The 16,824-nt window shown below is 36.4% G+C and overlaps 1 protein-coding gene across 3 annotated transcripts in view; it reads right to left on the bottom strand.

Annotated features, from left to right (window-relative positions):
• zdhhc5a (zinc finger DHHC-type palmitoyltransferase 5a) overlaps positions 1 to 16,416 on the bottom strand; it is a 35,012-nt gene extending 18,596 nt beyond the window's left edge. For all 3 annotated transcript variants that reach the window (XR_007827936.1, XM_051112388.1, XM_051112397.1), the window contains exons 1-3: positions 16,061 to 16,416; positions 5,570 to 7,287; positions 1,148 to 1,269 (exon numbers count right to left, since the gene is read on the bottom strand). Coding sequence is in view for 2 of the 3 variants with exons in the window: in XM_051112388.1 (XP_050968345.1) it covers positions 1,148 to 1,269; positions 5,570 to 5,724 (277 nt within the window). In the remaining variant the exon portion in view is untranslated. The remainder of the gene's footprint in view (positions 1 to 1,147; positions 1,270 to 5,569; positions 7,288 to 16,060) is intronic.
• Between the last annotated feature and the right edge of the window lie 408 nt (positions 16,417 to 16,824).

Below are 16,824 nucleotides of genomic sequence, written 5' to 3'. Positions count from 1 at the left end.
ACATGAGGGTGAGCAACTAATGACAATTTTTGGGTGAACTAATCCTTTAAGGCATGTTAGTATATATTTTCTATTGAAATTTGTTTAAATTTGAAAGCAGACATATCACTCTCTCTATATATATATTTTTCATGCCTGTAAGTATACATGGAGTTTCAAAGTTTCACGCTCAAGTTTACAGAGACCAAGACGGCAGAAAGCGTATCCTGTCTGGTTTCATTATTTTACAAAAGTGCAACGTTTCATTGTTATTGTGAGTGCAAACACATAAACATAGCGTCTTTACAGATTCGAAATATGTATTACTCTCATCTTTATAACCAAAAATTATGGCGTATTTTAAGAGCAAGTGACCGCACCGGTGCCTCCAATGGAGTAAGTACGCTACTATTCAGCTTCCACACTCCGCACAGACCGTTCAATAGCGCATATTTTTCTATGTTAACATTAGATTGAGCCGCCACATAAACTTGCTGCTACTAACATATTTCAAATGGTAAGCCATATTAAAATGCATTTGGATGTCCTGCCTGATGTACTGTATTACCACATAGACCAGCCGTTAACGATCTGTCCGTCACGGACTGTGTGACTTGGCCACTTCTTGTGGATTTTTTTTTTTCTGCGACTAATAAAACTCTGGTCAGCAAAGGCTCTTCTCGTCGACTAACGGTTAGTTGACTATTAGGGAGCAGCCCTACCATATACTATTGTTAGTACCGATTAAAATTAGATTTAATTTTAATGTTTTATTATTAGTAATTTGAGTACTTCAGCTTCAATTTATTTAATTTTAGTTAGTTTGCAAAACAACATTTTTAATCTTCATTTAGGTTTTTTTTATTCAAAATGTTTTTATCTAATACTTAAAGTTTCACTTTATTTCAAATAAAAATATTAAAAATCATTTTTGTTAGTTTTAGTTAACAATAGGAACACTGCTTAAAGGTTGATTCAGCTGAAGTTTAGTACACTAAGGCCAGTTCACTGAAAAAAAAATTATATTTTGACTGAAATAAGAAGTAGTGAAAAAAAAAATAAATAAAAATATTAAAGTGGTTTGTTTCTCCAATAAGGCAACCACACATTCTACTGCAGCTGAATACTCACACGCACAGACACATCATATCGAAGATTGTTTCATTACCTCTAGGGAAGATGCCAGGATCCATAAAAGTGGCCATACAGAAGTTGGCCAGAACAAACAGAAACATAATGCCATTGTATATTGGCACAGCCACAGAAAACTGCTCTGAAAGCCAAGGGCACCTATGAGAAAAATAGGCATTAATGAGACACAGAATGAGACTTAAATCACACACTTCATATATGCTTTTATATGCTCCATGGACTCTTTCTCAAGTCTGCTTAACCATCTTAATTCAGATAAAAGAACTGGTTGTCAGCTGGTTACTATAAGCGATATAGGGATATGCAGATAACCATACAATCTTTTTTGGGAAAGAGAGGGTACCAAAACACAAAAACAGGTAAAAGAGAAATAAAAGAAGTAAATAAGAGCACTTTGTGACAGATGCTGGCCTATTTTCATTGCCTTTCAGTGTTTAATCTGCGGGGCTGGTGAGAAGAGAGGGATCAGAGGGGGCAAATGACAAGAATGAACAGACGTGACACACCATCTGACTTAAGCCCCCCAGATTTCCTCTTGTGTGCCAACTGTAAGGGCTGTTTTTTTTTTTTTTTTTTTTTGGCGTGATGACTATTTCATGTTCTGTTATATTTACAGGTCACGACTTATAGAATCCAGGGCACAAGAAGTCAACAGGAAGCTGATGTGATTTCTCAATTTCATCGAAAGAAAACACCGCCGACTGCACTTTAAAACGCTGATGTTGCATAAACACACTGACCTCATCAGTTTATGTGTGCACAAGCTATTCAGTGCATCATTAAGACCTTTTGTTTATGTAAACATGCATTTACATAAACATCGACGTCATGTCCATTTCAGTGTCAGTAGATCAATCTGTTAACTTGGCAGAGCACTTTGGTAAGAGCGCTGTAAATAACAAAAAGTCCTACGCATGCCTGCCCTGGTATGTTTTATTTATTTATTTTTTTGTAACTTTGTACTTGTACTCTTAACTGTAAGTAACATTGGCAGGAAAATGACTCCTAAGACCAGAAAAGCATTTTGGATTTACATCAATGTTACTAACTGTCAAAATGCATAAATCGCGACTAGAAAAATATTGCCTCATAAGAAATGAACTAGGACACAGACTAAGTAAGTTAGAAGAAAATCAAGCGAATTCTGTAGAATGATTTTGTCGCCATTCAAAACATTTAATAAAGATTATTAACGAGCAGAGAAGCCTTTTAATACCGTACAGCCAAGGTAAATTCTGATATTCTAAGCTGTGTGAAAAATCTTTCTGATATTTAAGCTAGCTGGCGGCATTGAACATTAACTTACGAACTGAGGATATTTTTAGAAGCGTATTCCTTACATGTATGCTGTCAAACATTTCAGCAACAAAAAGACAATACAAAAAGACTATTTCAGTTATTTTAACACAGAGACTACATTCTCAGATGTGGCTCATTTGGTGAAAAAAAAAAACACTGAAAAAATAATATATAAAAATACTGTCCTACTTTGCAACTGATGCCAATGATCATCATCAGACAAGCTATTTTGTAATGTAAAATAATAATGGAATCCTGTGCACTTGGATAGTTTTATACAGGATTTTATAGAAATTAACCTGAAAATAAATACTATGATAAAATATTATTGTCAGTTATAGCGGTGACATAAGATACACATAGTAAAAAGACATCAAAATTAGGATCCTATGAAATCAGTTTTATTTTTTCCAAAATTCTGTTCTGTTTAATCAAGTCTAATTGTCTGAATGTATTAAAAACAACTTATTAATTCATTTGTACAACAGCCCTATGAAAGGGAAAAAATATATATTTTTCAAAAAGTTTTGACTTCGTTGAATTAACATGACCATGGTACGTTTCAAAATTAAAACGCGGAGTGGGTGTTTTTATATTAGTGTATATCTGAAGGTAACCGACTGTCTTCAGGAAATATTCGATTTTATTTCCATTTCATCATGGCTGTAATGCCTGATCAAGCAGCGTTTGTGAGCGCAGTGCTGCTTTGTGTACAGCCGTTACCAGAGAAACAGCTATTTTTGCCGCTCCAAAAACAGCGCCTAGTGGCAAAAAATGAATTCAGACCATCATGAAAATTGACTGATGATTTTATGCAGCAAACGCGCAAAGTTGTAAATGTGAACTGGTATATATATCCCACAGGGAAAGTCCTGCCACACATAGAGTGTAAGTTTGTGGGAAACACTGTATTGTGTGATTATTCTTTGAAAATTTTTTAAATAATTTTAGCAGCAGCAGCAGCAGTTCTAAGTAATTTCTACTGCACCACAGTAATATTATGAAAATTTTTCAAGTTAAACCGATCTTCTATTTGGATGGGTTGCTGTGAGGACCTTTTAAGTGACTCTCAGAGCATTTTTGAGGATACTGTTCATTTATTTATGTCTTCATTTAGTGAGACAGTGAAAACATTGCGAGCGTCATGTGCGCTTCACGTGTGTGTAGTAAATTAAACCATGTGTCTGCGCTATTCATTCACACAGAGACATTACTAGACACACACAGCTTACAGGAGAAGTCCACTTCCAAAACAAAGATTCACATATAATGTACCCACCCCCAAGATGTTCATGTCGTTCTTTCTTCAGTCGTAAAGAAATTATGTTTTTTGAGGAAAACATTTCCGCATTTTTCTCCATATAATGGACTGATATGGTGCCCAGTTTGAACTTCCAAAATGCAGTTTAAATGTGGCTTCAAACAATCTCAAACGCGGATGTAAATGATCCCAGCTGAGGAAGAAGGGTCTTATCTAGCGAAACGATCGGTTATTTTCATTTAAAAAAAAAAAAAACATACAATTTAAATACTTTTTAATCTCAAACGTTTTCGACATACCCTAACTGTTATGAACCGGAACAAAAACAGTCCAGGCAGAGTAAAACAAGACGAGCGTTTGACATTAAAAAGTATATAAATTGTATTATTTTTATTAAGATAACTGATTGTTATGCTAGATAAGACCCTTCTTCCTCAGCTGGGAACGTGCATAACCGCATTTGGGATCGTTTGAAGCCACATTTAAACTGCATTTTGGAAGTTCAAACTCGGGGTCCATTATAGCAGTCCATTATATGGATAAAAACGCTGAAATGTTTTCCTCAAAAAACATAATTTCTTCAGTCGTAAACAAATTATGTTTTTTGAGGAAAACATTTCAGCGTTTTTATCCATATAATGGATAGGGCGCTACTTTATGAATATGCATAACGTATTCACAACCAGTTTTAGTTAGTTCAAATCTGATTTAGTTTTGTTCAAACTAGGGCTGCACGTTAAATCGCATGCATTTGTTATGCACTTCTAGTCAGTAAAGCCGGTTCTGTGATTACTAGCAATTTTCCATCACATGCGTTCAGGTGGAGCAGCAATCAATACACAGAGCCGTAGATCACTGACAAGCTATGTAATATCACATTCATAATCGCAGATGAATTGCATTCGATTATGAACACAATTTTGCGTAGCTTGTCAGTGATTTACAGCTCTGTGTATTGATTGCTGCTCCAGCTGAATGCATGCGACTCACAAGTAGGACTTATAAAATTTGTGATAGCAGGCAATTGCACCATGAGACCAACTATGTCTTTATTTTCAATCGCGCCATGCTCCTTGTCTGTGTGATTCATAAACACACATTTATTCTGCACAGTACAATCAGATGACTGACTTTTAAACCAATTTCAGTTTGAACATATAAGGCTGAACACCACTACTGAGAGTTTCTGGCATTTTCAGTGCATGAGATTGTCCTATATTGTTTTGGCCAGCTCTTGAAGCTCCGCCCTCTTTTGAAAAGGGGACTGGGAGCAACAGCTCATTTGCATTTAAAGGGACAAACACAAAAACGGCGCATTTGGGCTCCTACCCTAAAAGTTGCTATTTTAACAAGCTATAAAAAATTTTTAAAAAAGGGGCATAATAGATCACCTTTAAGTATTCATTCAGGTGACAGATATACTTGTACAGTAACATGTATGGAAACTTACAAAACAAAGCTTTTATAAAATTCTTTCAACAGCTCACTGTTTGCACATAAACAGTATAATCTACAGGGTCAGCTTGATGTTTACGCTCATATGCAATACTGATATGCAATAAAGATAGCATTCAAATGTTATAACTATTTTTTCCATTATAGTTTTCATCTTGTCTGCAATGCTATCATACTATGAGCAAGTGAACACACTGCTGTGTTGTAGAGAATAAGAATATTTGTTTAACTGTGCCAGAGAAAGAAAGAGTTCCAGGTAGAATAATGTGGTACTTGAAAATGAGTTCTAGGCAAAAGCATGCCATTACTCACTCCACAGCGCAGCAATACATTTTTGATCACTGTTATTTACCAGTACACGTTGACTCATCCATCATAAATGATTGCAGCAATTAGCGTTACTAAATGTGCTTGTCTACTCACGTGAAGCAGAAGAAGAGGGTGGTTGCTCCGACTAAGAAGGCCGTTGCTGCAGAGACCGGCACGTAGCGACTAGGTCGGAGAGGTCTGGATGGAACAGTGGGGTGGGGTGGGGACGTGGGTCCAGACACGCCCCCACTCATGCTGCCGCTCGGCATCACCCAGGGGGCAGGATGGCAGCGCGCCCCGGAAAATTATCCGTTCGTGAATGTGTTTGTGTTGTTGAGAAAGACTAGGGGAGAAGTCCTTGTCCTTTTAGCATCATTAAAAAAGGCCACAAGATGAGCATTGTTTCAATAGCAAAAAAACCCCAAAAACTAATTCTCAAAGTTGAAAATGATTTTAAAAAAGGATTAAAAAAAAAAAAAAAAAAAAAGTAGTAACTGAGTTAAGGTTTCTGATATTTGGATGCTCTGGCTTATAAATTATTTAATCATTTAACAAAAAATGCTCAATCTTTAAAGTCTAAATATTTTTGGTCTTTTAAAAGAATTATTAAAAACACAAACCAATTTGATTTCAAAAGGCTTAAGAAAAAGTGCCACAAAAAGGAATATGGGAACTGCTTTAAAAAGCAATAATAATTGGGTCCAACAAGTTCAACTCTTAAATCTTTTTATGTTTGCCTTATGAAAAAGATTTGGTGTTACTGTATAAAATAAGAGGTAGAGGAGAGCAATGGGTATGAATTATCTTTTTTCTTTTTGGATGCTGACAATTATTTATAAAATATTGTTGATGTTTAATGTTTTGACAAGTAGCACTGTAGTCGGTTAATGTCTTTAAATTTTTTTTGCTGTAAGTTGGGATTTGGAAAAAAAAAAAAAAAAGAAGAAACAAAGAAAGAAAAAAAAAAGACAGCAAAAGACAAAAAGTGGGACAGGAGGATTTTTCTCACTCTTGGTGTAGGTCAGTTTTGAAGGGAGCAATGACAACGAAGAAATCCGACGGAATCAACCGTTAACGGTTTCCCCCCACCATCCACACTATCAGAAAATGTAAAAATGTCTTTCCTTCATTTCAACCAACCAGTGCACTACACTGCACCTTAAGAAAAGAAATCTCAAGAGTCTCTCTCCTGAGTCGAAGCATTGCTGATCCACAGGTTAGTTACGAACGCCGGGCCAGTATCGTCACAAGTAAACAGGCTTACACCTGCATGGCTGATTAGATCAAATTCTCGCTGTTTGAGACAAGAGGCATAAAATGAGAGGAATGCTCCAGCTAAAACACCTCTCTTGATGAAGCCTGCACAGAGACAAAAACAGGTGAAAAGAGCAGCACTTAGCTTGCACACGCCTGGGAACTGATCCAGGTCAGTGGAGCGATTCCGAAATGAAGACTTTAGAGCTCAGAGGAATCCTGGCATTCACAGGTGAGTATGTGAACATTGAAGGAAGAGGGGGTCAAAGAGAAAACAATGGACAAGAGTTCAACTTCTCCCCAGGGAGACTTCAGAGACTTCCTCAAATGTGTACGTGTGAGTGTATGAGGCCCAGCTGCGGTCTAATAACAGATGAGGAGGCATTACATAAGGACCTCAGGGGGAAGTGGCCTCAAGGGAGTGCCTTGAGCCATGCCTACGCTTTCTTCACTGACTCTGTGGCGTTATCTCCTCTTTCAGCTGACCATACGCTCACTCAAACACAGAGTAAGCACGCACTCTTCCAGTGATGGGGCCTTTCAGTGGGTGTGCTGGAAAGAATGGAAATAAAATCCACCTGAGAAGAACAAAAGAGAAAAAAAACAAACATCAGAATTCGGAGCCAAAAAAAGCTCCGGCAGCAAATTTTCAATGGTACAGCTGACACAAACAATAGATTTGTTAATTGAAGTGGCTATTATTTAAACTATGTGAGCATTTGAGTGCATGACGCTCACAGTATTTTCAGCTTCTGCAATCTCAATATGAGTACATGAAAACATGAACATGATCTCTAGAACTGCTCCGAGAGTCGCTTCATGAACATTTTACCATTGCCATTATGTCGTATAAAATTAGAAACTTAAAGGTCTTCAAAACAACCAGTCAAAAAAATCTGAAGTTTAACTTGAAGATATTGTGACAGAAATATATTACTTAAATGTAATGATACTACTACTACTAATAAAATTATTATTAAACATTGTTTTTAAGGAATATTTACCACAAAATTATTTACCAGAAAAACACGCAACACAGTATTTCTGTTTTTTTAAATAAAATCAAGTAGAGTTGCTTTTGATTATTAAAATGTATTAATTAATTATTAAAAATGAAACCATTAAAATGGAAACTAGAAAATTAATGGAAACAGAATTTGGTAAAAATAAAACTACATTTGAGAAAATTTAAAAAATAATTTTGTATTTCTTTGGGCCTTAAAAATGTAACTTTTAGGAAATTGCTGTTATATTGTGCTTCATGATTTTGATTAATTAGACATGCTTTTGGATTAATAAAATTACATTTAACTATTAAAACAGAGTTTAGAAAAATTAAAACAGAAAAACAGAATTTGGGAAAAAAATAAAATGGATTTAATAGTGCCCTATATCATTAATGCTGGAAAGATGCTGGAACAGCTTTTGCTACTTAATATGTGTAAAAAAAAACACAATACATTTTTTCAGCATTCTTTAATTTCTATAACGTTCAAATAAAACAGCATTTATTTAAAGTGCAATTTTTTTTGTAACTTAATACATTTCTTGACTATCACTTATTATCACTGTAATGAGGCCTTGCTAAAAAAAAAAAAAAAAAAAAAAAAAAAAAAAAAAAGGTTTCAAAAAGATATTAAGAAAAATCTGTTTTAACATTAATAAGAAATGTTTCTTGAGTTTGCATATTAGAATGACTTCTAAAGGATCACATGAAACATAATGGCAGCTGAAATTCATCATCGAGCTTTAAATAGCTAATTAGGAATCATAATTATGAGTATAAACAATAATATGTGAATTGTCCTCCAGGGCTGCACACAAAAATAAACAAAAAAACGTGATCTATGTAGTCCAATTTATGAGCAAATGAACCGAATGAATGGATAATGAATAATGAAAGACTCATGAATTCAGGTGTTACTAGTCTGAATCAACAAATGACTCACTTCGAGCTAAAAGTTATAATTACAGTTAACAGTGTAGTTAAAAAAACGTTTTGATCAAAATGCTTGTTATTTTTACTCTCTGATGCATTTTATTTACATGCATAAAATTACATGCACAAAAAAACATGCATAAAATGCTATATAAGAACAGTGACATGTTCAAACCTTTACCAGTGTACCAAAGACTAAACTTAGCAATAATAAACATCCAAAGTAGAGACATCACAGGCCAGCCTGACGAATAAGCTCTTTCACTGACACTAAAACAAAGGGGGAAAAAAACCCTGACCTTAATTACAGAGACATCTGTAGGGCAATCCTTAACCAGTTTCTCTTACTTAACAAAACACATATTGGGATGACATCACAAAAGCTTTCACTATCAAATGTTATGCAAACAAAAGTGATGTCTGGATGTTTGCAGAGCCTCAACTCTTTCTGACTTTGTGTGCGTGCACATTAGGGCTGGGTATTGTCAACTACATGAAACCACACACACACACACACACACACACACACACACACACACACACACCAAGAAAGAAGCACGTACACAGTGATGCTATCATGACTGAATTGTGCACTTATACATATATTTCTGATAAATGTAATTCTGCCAAATTTCAGGAGTACACCAACATATAGATGCCCTAAAAACCCAAAAGCCTTTTTAAATTATTTGTAAAACTGAATTTAACCAATCACATTGTGTATTACAAACCTACACAATCACAACAGAGAGCTAATATTGCAAATGGAGATGGCTGAAAATAAGGAGAAGGATGTTAAAGTAACAGCCGTTAGGTGACAGTTGACAGATGTCCTCATCAATTAATAAATAAAGAGGAGAAGGTGCAATTCAAAACATCAATTCAATACAGTAACTAACTCCTGCAGAAAGAGTCTACCTGTACTGTCTGCTATCTAAAAAAAAAAAAAAAGACAGCTAAGAAAAAAAAATCTATTTCTGTCACCAATACTCATTAAATATCATATAAAGTAATTTTTAGTTTTAGGGTAACCTACTCTTTTAAAATGCCATGACTATAGATGGAAGCAGACAGACTAACTATAACCTTGAAATGCTAAAGCACTCTGGAAAACAACTAAATAACAAGACTTGATCTTTCAGTGTGATTACCGTACTGGTATTATGCACAAACCTACATTTTGTAAGTTTTATGACTCATAAGTTAATTCAACCTTTATGACCAACTTAACGTTCAACACAGACCTGTGCTATTATTTGTTCTCACAACACAACTGAAAAAACCAAACCCAAATTACAGTTCTCTCAATTTACAAAACATTCAGTTCTATTACACTAAAACACACATCCACCTCATTTAATACTATTGTTAATCACAAATGCACATGTCCAGTGTGGGTCTATGATCAGGTTTGGGACAAATTTGCTTTTAGATCTGCTGAATTGAGCCTGACAGTTAAGAAGTTCAAACAAATTTCAGACCGCCTTGTTATCAGTTTAGCTATGCCTGACATTTGGTAATCTGACCCAGGGTTTGGTCTAAAAATGCCATAGCTGCGTAACCCCGCATAAGGTCCAAGGGACAACACTCCAAAGCATTGCAGGGTGGAGCTGCACATCTGAACCGCTTTGGTTTGTAGACGCTACATAAGACCATAACCTTTGAAAAGTCTGATCCTAGATCAGCATCCACTGGTGTGGTACATCCTACAGTGAGAAACTTTGTGAGAGCCTGTATCAGCCACTGGATCAGGGTCCACTCATTGTGGTTGAGTCAGCAACAGACAGGAAATAGTCTGGCTGACATTTTGACCAGTATGTAGGAAAGGCTTGTGTATGGTTTCAGCGTGTATGTTAAGTGAAAGAGAAAGAGTCCACAAGAAGAGAATGCCAGAGATTAACCATTAAGAGAGGTCCGTCTTTCTCCGGTCTCATCCTTTTACTTTCATTATGGTCACTGTGTTATATTCATAAGTGTGGCTTATAAATTGTAGTTACATTTCCATGACCAGACAGGAAAAATATTTGCAAAGCCGCACTGCCTACGCTGGTCTATATGGAAATAAGAACAATGAATAAAACAAAATGAAAATATAAAGTACTTGACTATTACCATGTTATAATCATATCATTACCACCATGTAATATTACATTCACAATCGTCCACTAATCATGCTTAACATACCAATAACATGACCAGTCATACAAAGGCCTTAAGCACTTTTTTCCATAAAGATTATACACTGTTGAAGCAAGATTAGCACATGTAGATTTCTGCTCAATTTTTGCTCAAATCCAGTCTCCCTCATCTTTGCTCTGTGTCTTAACCAGACACGATAAGATTCCAGTAACAAGCAATTTGTCCACACAGGAAGCAAAAAAGCTACAAGATGCGACAAAATCAATCACAAATCACAGCTAATCAAAAGGGCAGGCGCTCTCTCTGCAAGTACACTTCTGTCTAGGGATGTTAACCGATGACCGTTTGACCGGTGGTTGACCGTATCAACGTTAACCGGTCAAAGTTGTCGGTAGTCGGTTAAAAAAAAAAAGTGATATCTAAATTAGGCTATTATAGACAGTGGACTATACGCTACTACAGTTAGCCATCTCATTCCTCATCTTTTTGTGTTAAGTGAACAAATTATCCCTCACACTCAATTTTTCATAACTCGCCTGTTTGTACTTAATAAACCAATAAAAACATTTGGCGCGAGGTCACAGCGTTTGGGTTCGCGCGCTCACAAGGTTTGCGAAAAGTAAAGGCAACAGGCTAAAACACTCGAGGTTAGAGCGGCGTCTCTTCGGAGCTGTCATTTTCTTAAATGAGCCGTGGCAATGTTTCAAATGAGCTTCTAACCTAGACAAACGCCTTTATTTTCAAAGCGATCACCTTGTACCCAAACCATTTGAAACTAAGGAGCCATTTGTCCTACGATTACATACAACAAGCTCTTCGGCGCCGCGTTTGCGGGACTCATGTTTCGCGCTGTAGAGGATTTTAAAAAAAGTGACGTGAGTGGCAGTGTGTGTGTGTGTGTGCGGGAGGCAGAGCGGCAGAGAGATGCGACAGAGTTGCGAAATTGCAGGCGCGGCTCGAAATGGCTGTTATTTCAAATAGCGTACCATATTTTAAACTAATCGGTTAACCGGTTTCAACCAGCTAATGAGGCTCGGTGGTCGGTCAAGAAATTTTTTAGTTTTCGCCATCCCTACTTCTGTCTCACACTGGTAACAAAATGAATAAACTCTAAATAAAATTAATAAAAATTAAACAATCTTAAAATTATTCAAAACACATAGCTGATACAATCTACACTATATGATTAGAGACACTTAGATTCAGAGGCCTACATGTATATAATTGGGATATTATCAATATCTGATATCGCTATAGCAAAACTGTCTCTATGTTATCATGGTCACATGACAATATGAACAACAGGTCTTCTGGGCAAAAAGTGTAGTTCTTAAAATATATTTAAACTTCTTATTCTAAAGGTCTTTGAGTTGCCTTTTGGGCCATTATGCTTTGACAAAAGTGCAATATGGCTTAATTCCTTCATCAAGCACTGCACGTTTCAAAGCAAAGTGCACACATTGTTGAGGTGATCAGCTTGTGATCCGGTGTTTTCTGTGCTTTAGAACGCCTCAGTTTTCAGTGAATAAATGCAGCAAACTCGTTTATTGTATGCACTGTGAGTTTAGCGCACATTTGGGAACGCAGCGCCCACCAGTTATGCTTTATTTTCGCGGCAGATGATACAGCGTTTCACTAGATTTGTAGTGAGAGGCGTTTTTATAAGCCTGTTTTCACTGAAACTGGAGTTTTCCTTTAAAATAAGGCTCTGCTGCTGTTTCCGTCAAATTAAAAGCTTAAAAGTGCAGTATGAATTGCAGACAGCTAGCGGTTTAATTGGGTACCGTTACTGCAGTCCAAATTCAAAACATCTCTTTCAAGTTTAGAAATTAGGAAAGAAGTACTATAACTTCCCTACTGCAGTGTAAAGCAAAAAAAAATATATATACCTATGAAATATTAGTTTTCATTTATTTTGCAGTGCAGTTGTTTTACAATATATGGTTATTACGTTGTTGTTGTTATTATAATTGTATTTTAATTTGTTTGGCTTCTAAAACACCAATGTGAATGTAATTTAGACTGAGACAGTATATCACAAACAAAAAGAAGGTTGAGACCTCTTTAAAGTTCAGGTACAAGTCAGTTCACTGACTTTTTTTTCTAACTTAAGATCTCTTAGTTAAAAACATGGGTTGGAGCTCTTCATTTTTAACTCTCAAAGTGCATTATATCCAATAATTTAACTTTTAAATTTTTTCCAATTCTTTATTTGTCCTTTTTTTTGTTTGTTTTTTTAAATATAACAATAAATATCGTATTGTGGACCTCATATCGCGACACTGTATCGTGAGATTTTGATATCGTTACATCCCAGTATACAACCAATTACATTTTTATTAAATTACAAATTAACCAAAATGTTTTACGAACATTTGATTGAAATCTCTGAAAATTGCAAATCCAGGGACGTCCACAACAAATCCACTTGACTTTTTTTTTAAATAATATAAAAAATAAACAAATAAATAATGTATATGAGATCATCAGTTGTCTGATTACAGCTCATCATTGGCTTGTGCAATGAGTTAAAAGGGATAGTTCACCCTAAAAATTAAAATGAATTTACTCCAATTATTAACAATCCTGTATGAGTTTATTTCATCTGCTGAGCACAAAAGAAGGTATTTTGAAGAATGCGAGTAACCAAACAGTTGATGATAGCCATTTACTCCTAGCATTTCCATATGGAAGTCAAGGGCTAACTAAACTATTTGGTTACCAGCATTCTTCAGAATAACTTCTGTGTTCAACAGAAGAAACAAACCCATAAAGGTTTGGAGAAAGTGGAGGGTGAGTAAATAGATAGAATTCTCATTTCTGGGTGAACCAAGTCTTTAAGCAAAGAAAACAATCAAGAACATTTCAGTCCTCTGTGCCCTGTAAAATAAAAAACAAACAAAAAAATAAATAAATAAATAATAATAATAAAATAATAAAAATTATAGAATTTAAAGATTTTTTTTTTTTTTTAATTTTTTAGGGTTGTTAAAACTTATCAAATATTTGAGGAAGGCCCATTTTGACATTTGACATTTTATAACAGTAAAAGAAGCAGTAATATATAAAAATATATAATTTTTTTTTCTTTTTTCAGGTTGGATCAATATATCACTTCAGCAGTTTGACTTATGCATTGATCCATTTCCAAGAACTGTTACACTCCTAGAAAAGATACTTTTTATTGTGTGCCACGTCTGGTTAGGATACAGCGTTACATGCATTTTTGAATGCTTATTCAATGTGTACATGTTTGTCAACATTTTGTTTGTTTTATAAGAATAATCAGCTCATATGCGTTTCTTTTTGTGCACTAATTTTAGTAAATGTATGAATAAAAGAAGAAGGGGGGAAAACACTGAGAATTCAGTCTCCTGACACTGTTTACACTTGTAGGTCAGTTCTCTTGTTTCTTTGGCCTGGACCAAAAACAAAATTCTATATTTAGTCCTGGTTCACTTCACACTGTCATTTTTGACATCAACCCTAAAGATACAAAAAAGGCATAAGGATACAATCACAACCTGATCAGACGGATTTTATGACATATTTTGCAAACATACTAAACCACCAAAACAATGCAACCAAAACAACTACACACAATGCTTGTGTGTAGACATGGTGATATTTTATAACTCACAAAACAGGAGTCAAAACAGTGGCATGAATTCCATATGGAGATCTGCTAAACAGAGACAACAGTAATGACACCGAACCAAACTGTAATACACAACATAGGCCTGCTTGAGAATTCTGTCCTTTTAGGCTCATATCTTGTGACATCACATACTATTTTGTTTCATTTAGATGTCTTCTGTCCATGTCGCATTCATATATCAGCCAAAGTACACTAGAGTTTGTTTGGAAGCAGACCAATACTTCCTGGTGGATCTCAACCCGCTTGTTTGGGCAGCGTTCACACTTACTCAAATGAACTAGAAGAACAATTAAACCAGAGTTTGTTTTAATCAAACCAAACTTCCCAAGTGTGAACATGCCCTAAAAATCACATTGCATTAGGAACTGTTGTCTGACACATTTTGAAACACAGCACAACACAAAATCATGCTATAGGAGTATTCAGTCATGTATTCTGTTTCAGGTCACTCACTGTAATGATCCACTTCACTACATCCTTTTCATGCGAATTCTCTCTCGACTCCTCCTCACCGTCCTCTCACAACAGAATGACTGAAACCTAAAGCCATGTGGCGTTACACTCCCTGCCAACTGAGGCAACCTGCATTTCCCACAATCCACTAAATGCCTGCCAATTTCACATGGTGACAGTGAAGCATAGCATTTCTTTGATTCAATGAGAAGAGAGAGATCTGTCACATACCCTTCTGAACTTTTTCATTTTTGCAGACACGCCCCTTTTAGGGGAGAAAAAACCCCACAAACAACCTAACCTGGTACAGCTAGTTATGCGACCTACACTAAACAAACAACAAAAAAAAAATGGACCACAGCCAAAAACGGTTTGATTTTCAGCAGCACAGTTCACGTTTTTATTCACACGTCTGAGTCACTGATTGTAGGTAACCTAGTTAGTGCCCTGTTATGATTTCATTTGCAAACAATGATTGCTATTTTCACTCATTGTTAACTGAATTAATAATATGGCATTAATAAGCAGGTGATCTGATGACAATCAATGACTCACACGTGATTAAAACACAAAACGTGCATAACTTACAAACATGATCTCATTATTATCAGTTGAGAAGATTCAATGGCTAAAAGGAATCAAAAGGCAGTGCGCCGTTGTATTACTTTGAGGCGGTGTGTATCTTTTGGGTGTGTTTCGCTGCAGCTGCACTGTTGTCATCGGTTTTAGGCCCTGACATGAATCCGCGACGCCGATACTGAGCGCGCTTTAAAGGCGGTGGCGTCGCGCAAAGCATAACGGGGCCTCGATCGATTACCTCAGTGAAACTGCAACAAAAAACGCCATTTAATCCACATATTTCAGGCTTTTGCCTGAAAACTGCAACGAGTGCATGTGAACGTAAAGTCTATCTGTGGTCACCCTCTTTAAACACGACTTATTCTGTTACACGAGGAATGACAGCAAAGACAGGCCCAGAATAAATGACTCACATGTTAAAAAAAAAAAAAAGTTATTAGATACGGAAGCGTTGGATTGACATATTATCATAAGTAGTAGCAGCACAGCTGGGCAGGACTATTAGCATGACAGCTAGCATTATATCGCCCCTTTTTCAAAACACTGTTTACGTTAAAATAAAATAACACCACTGTCGACCTACCTGTCAGTTCATTGGCGTCGCTGCTTTAGAGGATTGGTGTGTGTGACACTGCTTATCCTCTTTAATAGATTAGATGATGGCTTTAATCTCCGTTTCAATCTTTGGGTGGTGGGTCTTGCCGACGGCTCACTTAGCCAGTTAGCCTGCGTCCAAACAGTGAATCTTTCGCCTTATTTTTGCACCCACTCGAGCTTATATAACGTCGTTCAAGTTCTAGGTCCTCTCGATACTCCCGTAAATCTATATTCTGTCGCGTATGACCTGCTAAAGCTCACGTAGCCTAAAGCTAACGACAGGTTTACCGTATTTCCACCCAGCTCAGCGCAGCGGCACGAGCTCCAGTCCACATCCACGAGCCTCCCAGAACAGTCTCACGTCTCCGCCCTTCAGCGAGCTCATTGGCTGAGAGCTGCTGTCAATCCATTCTGAGCGACCAATGATAAGACCCAAGAGAACGTTTGACGGGACTTGTCAAATTCACTCGAATCTCAGGTGTTGATGAAAGAGCGTAACGGACACCTAAACGCTGATGTACGGGAACTGTGAGAATGAGCAGCGGTGTGACTTCCAAATTGTTCATATGCTAATACTTTTTAGCCTGTAATAAACTGGCAGACATAAACAGCTTAATAAAGGATAAAAAGTGGCACAGTGACATATTAAATACGTGTCTGAGAGGGAGGCAGACAGACAAGACGCTTGCTCTGAGGATTAAACGGACAGCAGGAGTTTTACAGATAAGCGTCTCCCACCCTAATATCCGA

The sequence above is a fragment of the Labeo rohita genome, chromosome 1 (genome assembly GCF_022985175.1).
Source record: "Labeo rohita strain BAU-BD-2019 chromosome 1, IGBB_LRoh.1.0, whole genome shotgun sequence".
NCBI lineage: Eukaryota > Metazoa > Chordata > Actinopteri > Cypriniformes > Cyprinidae > Labeo > Labeo rohita.
This window is presented reverse-complemented; position numbering and strand designations above follow the sequence as displayed.